The sequence below is a fragment of the Seriola lalandi genome, unplaced genomic scaffold (genome assembly GCF_002814215.2).
Source record: "Seriola lalandi dorsalis isolate HSWRI2012SDOR001 ecotype SW California unplaced genomic scaffold, Sedor1 jcf7180002054519, whole genome shotgun sequence".
Lineage (NCBI taxonomy): Eukaryota > Metazoa > Chordata > Actinopteri > Carangiformes > Carangidae > Seriola > Seriola lalandi.
The window spans coordinates 351,901-357,418 of NW_019525072.1; the positions used below are offsets into that span (position 1 = coordinate 351,901).

General features: G+C 42.2%; 1 protein-coding gene across 5 annotated transcripts in view; it reads left to right on the forward strand.

The window, feature by feature from the left end:
* srcin1a (SRC kinase signaling inhibitor 1a) overlaps positions 1-5,518 on the forward strand; it is a 46,495-nt gene that overhangs the window by 16,508 nt on the left and 24,469 nt on the right. For 4 of the 5 annotated variants that reach the window (XM_087175934.1, XM_087175935.1, XM_087175931.1 and 1 more), the window contains exons 5-8: positions 767-1,584; positions 2,097-2,198; positions 2,631-2,758; positions 4,839-4,859. In XM_087175934.1, coding sequence (XP_087032060.1) covers positions 767-1,584; positions 2,097-2,198; positions 2,631-2,758; positions 4,839-4,859 — 1,069 coding nt within the window. The remainder of the gene's footprint in view (positions 1-766; positions 1,585-2,096; positions 2,199-2,630; positions 2,759-4,838; positions 4,860-5,518) is intronic. The other variant, XM_087175933.1, reaches the window with a different exon arrangement.

Below are 5,518 nucleotides of genomic sequence, written 5' to 3' on the forward strand. Positions count from 1 at the left end.
GGGGGGGGTTCGCTCTGTGTTTTATATATTTTGCTGCTTGCTTACACTGTGTCCATACAGTTTGTGCAAACTACACCATCTCATATAGCCGTGAATATATGTTTATGAATTTGTCCCTGGGCATAAAGGCTCAGCAGAACAAATTCTTTTGTCGCGCTCCAATATTTTCTGTGTATTACATAGTGCCGCATGACAAGGTTAGTTTGAATGCTGAGAAACAAACAGAAAAAAAAGAAAAACAGGAATGAGTTAAGTAACAAAAGTAGTTATGTGACAAGGGAAAACAGTGTTTGGCTTTTTGAAAGCTCCAGAAATAAGCTAAACCGCAGCAGGCGTAAATCCACAGGAGGAAAAGCGAGGCAGAGGAGGGTTGACAAGAGCATCTGGACGTGTTTAATGACGTTATGATGCTTTACAAAAGAAGGCAGGTAGAGAAAAATAAAAGCTAAGTTGAAAATGGTGCATATAAATATATTCGCCTGGGTACCTTTGACTCTTGTATCCTATCACCACTGGAAAGAATAAATGGATATTGGATATTGACCTCTTGAAATGTTTCCATTTTGGCCCATACAGTCCATTATCTTTCATTTTAAAACTCTAACATTTTTATACACTAAATTCTGCAATAAATTGCTCTTTTGAGAACTTTATCATCTTCCATTGGCATTTGCAGATTGTGATAGCCTGTCCTGACACATTGCAAACACAGCACTGTCATGTACAAATCTCCATGGTAACTTCCAGCCCTTCTTGTTCATTTCAGAGGGAGATGGTGTACTCCTCTCGCGACTCCTCTCCAACTCGCCGCCTCAACACCCTCCCCTCCTCTACGGCCTCAGGGTCTTCTAGCTCTCCCTCCCGTTCACGCCTCTCCTACAGCGGGGGCCGCCCTCCCTCCTTCTCCGGGTCCCATCCCCAGCATGAACAGCCCCGACACCCCCACCATCCCCCAGCCAGCCACGCTGCCAATGCAGGCCTGTCTCCTTCACCCAGCGCCATCCTAGAGCGCCGTGATGTCAAGCCTGATGAAGAAGTGTCTGCGAAAAATATGGCATTAATGAAGAACGAGGGGCTGTATGCAGATCCCTACAGCTTGATGCACGAGGGCCGCCTCAGCATTGCTTCCACCCAGTCTTTAGCTGCCATTGGGGACCCCTTTAGCTTCCCTGTTTCCAGTGGCCTGTACCGCCGTGGCTCTGTGCGATCCCTCAGCACCTACTCGGCCGCTGCTCTTCAGGGCGATCTGGAGGACTCCCTCTACAAGCCTGGAGGCTCACTCTACTCTGACACATATTCCTCAGCCACTCTGGGCATGGGTTTTCGCATGCCGCCCTCATCCCCACAGAAAATTCCTGACATGCAGCTGAGGGACAGGGACTCATATTCTAGCTCACCCAGCAGAGCCTCACCCGTCAGGCAGACGTTTCGCAAGGACTCGTCCTCCGTGTTTGTGGAGAGCCCAAAGTCGAGGCCCAGCTCCGGTTCAGAGCCCCTTTGTCTGACAGCCGGGCCTGGGGAGGGCGGCAGGGCCACACCTGGTTTTGGTTCTTCATTGTCTGGACAAGACTCTGACACTAGCAGGTCAGTACCAGTCTGTGTGCTGAGTTTCATTAAGGTATGTTGTGCTGTTTGACGAAGGTCCTGAAAATCCTTTTTTTTCTAAATCAGCCTCTGACCAACAGAGTTCTACATGAACACTATACTGTCTTCTAAAACTGAAAACATTACTGATAGTTCTGTATTTGTGTTTTGTCTGTGTTCTTCTTGCTGGCTATAAATGAGCTGTGACTGTCACTGTATATCAAACCATATCAAATCACGTAAAGAAAATGAACTGAGTTTTACTATTGCTTTATATCTGATAATATTTTTTCCAACTTCATCTTTGATTGGTGCTTATTTAGTAGTTTTTGAAGAAGATACTTTATTCTGAGGTTTTAAGGTGCTTTAAAAAGCTTAGCTGCTTAAACTAACGCATTGCAAAATGCAAAAGCTATTATGTACCCAATTGCATCTAATCCAAATTTTTTCAATTACCTATTCATGAGTGCTTTAAGTGTTTTGTTACACAATTGTAGCTTTTACTTTCCTAGGGATCATCGCCTGGAGCGTATGGAGGCCATGGAGAAGCAGATAGCCAGCCTGACTGGCCTGGTCCAGAGTGTGCTGACCAGAGCACCAGACAGTGACAGCACGTAAGACTCTCCATTATCCCCCATTAACCCACTAAAACTCACAGATACAGCTTCAGCTCAGACACATAAGCAGCATTATTGACAGGAGCAGCAGCAGGCTATTATCACAGCCATTATCAGTTCCATAGAAGTGAAGTGGTGCATTACTTTGTGTGAGCACAGCACAAGTACAGAGCACTAAACATTAGCTCTAAGACACAGTACTATTGATTTATGCACTGATACAGACAGACATGTAAGATGGGTTTAGATTTTGAGTTAATTTACATTGAACACTGAACATTGTTATCATGGCACTTCACCCTCATGGAAACAATAGGGGCTCATTAACAAGACAATAACTTGTTAATGTAATCAGTCTGATAGTGTCCAGTAGTAGTGCTGTTAGCGTTAGCACTGTAATTGCCTTGCCCTGTGGCCGTTGATCCTCAGATGCGGCCTGCTGCGTCTCTGCATGATGGCGGGCTGCCCTCCAGACCAAGGGACGGAGTTCTCACGGCCATTACCTTTCTCTTCCAGCGAGAAGACCGAAACCAACAGTGACGGCTCCGCCACTGGAAGTGAGTACAGCAGCGTAATGGTGACCTGTGTACCGTATCGTTACTCACTAGTCTACTTGTTACTAACAGTGCCGCTGCCGTGGTAACCCCTGCGCTGTCTAGAGTTTCTTTTACAGTTTCTTTTTCCTGATAACAATGAACTGGAATTTACAAAGGATAGTGAACTACGCATGTGAAATGGTGATCTCCTGGTTTAAGACTAAATCTGACAGTGCTTTCACAATGGGAATGAGGACAACATGTGATCAGGCCAGGAAGCTGTTGTCTCTATGACCTTGTTGATTTAGTTGAGAGTTGTTGAGGTGGTTAAGGTTCCTTTCACACCTGTAGTTCAGTTCATTTGGTCCAGACAAAGGGAAAAACAAGATTCCTTTTTAGTTCTGATCCAGTTCTTGATCACACCGACTCTGTGTATATTCATGTTTTCTGGTTTCACTGAAAACAAACAAAGGAATAAATGACTATTGGCATTACTAGTATTATTAGACTGTATATTGACTGCATGTTATGAATAATGAAATTGACTTGTACCGCAATATAAGTGGAGGGATCACTGTGGGACTGTAACGAACAATCATTTTCATCATTGATTAAACTGTTTTTCTCAATTAATCAATTAAAACCGTTTTCTTGATGAAATGTAAGAAAATTGGGAAAAATGGATGTTACAATTTCCCCAAGCCACAAGGTGTTCAGATATTTTGTCGGAGTCTGACCAGCAGACCAAATCCCAAAAATACAATGATATCATCAAAATTATTCTAATTTTAGTTGATTAATGAGCACTGTCCCTTTCAAACAAGTAAATATATATTCATGCATGACAGAGCATCAGATCTTCACAGTGGAGAAGCTGGAACACAAACATGTTTGGCATTTTTTTTGCTCAGAAAAATCAGAAAAATTATTATTCCTTTATCAAAATAGTCACTGACTAATTTTCTGTCACTTGACTGATTAATTGATAAATAGTTGCAGCTCTGGTGGGTTCTCTTTATCGTGTACTTTTGAATGGACTTAATGGACTGTCAAAAGACACAATACAGTTTGATGAACAGCTTTCACACCAGCCCAAACAAAATTAAAGCCGGAAGCAAATGCACACAAGAGTTTGTTTTAACCAAACCAAATGGGTTGAGTGTGAAAGCACCCTTAAACTCTCACTGAGATTTCTACTTTATTCATCTCTCATTCTCTTTTATCTGTTTCTCTTTCACTGTGTCTTTCTCTATTTAAGTTGAAGAGTTTCATTCCAAATGATTAATTTGCCATTTGAAAAAACAGACAACAAGAATGAAGGCATGGTCAAATCCACTTTATAGAATGGTTGAAGATGGAGGCAATTGCAAACCTTCAAAAGAACAGTGCAATTCAGTGCAGGGAAAGACACTTGAGTATTATCCTGCCAAGCCAGATGAGAAAATCAGCATTAGTTTAATCTTAACTAGTCCAGTGTGGAGAAGGTTTTAGCTTTATTAAGCACAAATACAAAAAACAGGGGGAGATGCTGTACTCTACTATATGCAGGGAGATTGACTTTTATGTTTAAGTGTATTTTTTTTCAAAATAAATTGTTAAAAAGATTATTTATTACTTATGTATTTATAAAATATTAAACTTACAAAACAAATATTTTTCAGTATAGAACTCTTAAATACTGACAGGAATCGTATTTCAACATCTATTATCAAAATATATTGAATGAAACCCTTTAACTTCTTTTCTTTTCTCTTATTCCTCACATCCCTGTTTCTGTTTTCCTCTTTCCTTTTTTTTTTACCCTGTTCATTATGGTATAACTTTGTGGTGCACTTTTGGCACAAACATACCTTCTCTGTGGCCAGACCTTCATGGGGCTGCTGCAAGGACACAGTTATCTTTGAAGCTTCCTCACTAATCGTTCCACTGCCAAAAGACCAAGCCATCACCGGAGTAATTTTCTCTGCTCTAGTAAATAAAAATGCTCTCCAGGATCATCATTCTGTAAATATGAACTTTTAAGCTTTTCCTCTCCCTTGCTGTCTCTCTCTCACTCTCTCATTAATTTCTCGGTAACTGGCTCACTCTTTCTATATTCCAGCTGGACGGCTGAAGCAGAAAGGTAGTTGCCATCTCCTACTCTTTCCTCCCTTTAATTTCTCCTATCAGACCTCTCTCATGGCTATCGGCCCCCTCTGTATGGGTGTGTGGCGTTTCTGGGTAGCTGCCGGTGTCTTATCCTCACGTTTTCCTCCTGGTTGGTTTCACGGAGAGCGGACCTTTCCTCGTCCTTGTCTCTGTCTCTGCTGTTTGAATCTCTGCTTGGTTTTCGGGGTTGTTTTGTCACAGACCAGGCACTTTATGAGCATATGAGAGTGTGTATGTTGAAGAGGCATATGTGAGTGAGAAAAGCTGGGGAGTCAATGGCCATACTCACAAAGCCTTCTGTTAAGATAAGAGCATGGTTATCCCCCCGTGTGTGACTATTGAATAGACTAATTGCACTTCTATATATGATACTAATGGCATGAGCTCACGTTTCTCCCAGTGGGCTATTAGAGTTTTGTGAATATGGTGCTTTTGTTGCATTCACACACTATATTAGTTCAAGTGTGTGCGCCCAGATTTTCTGTGTGTGTACATTTCTTTGAGCCTGTATGCTTTGTGTTACTGTTTGTACTGTGTGTCAAGCTGGGTTACTGCAAATCTCACTGGAGCTAAGCCCAGTAAACTAACCACTTTGTTTCGCAATAACCTCCCCGCCCCCACCCCCCACCCCCA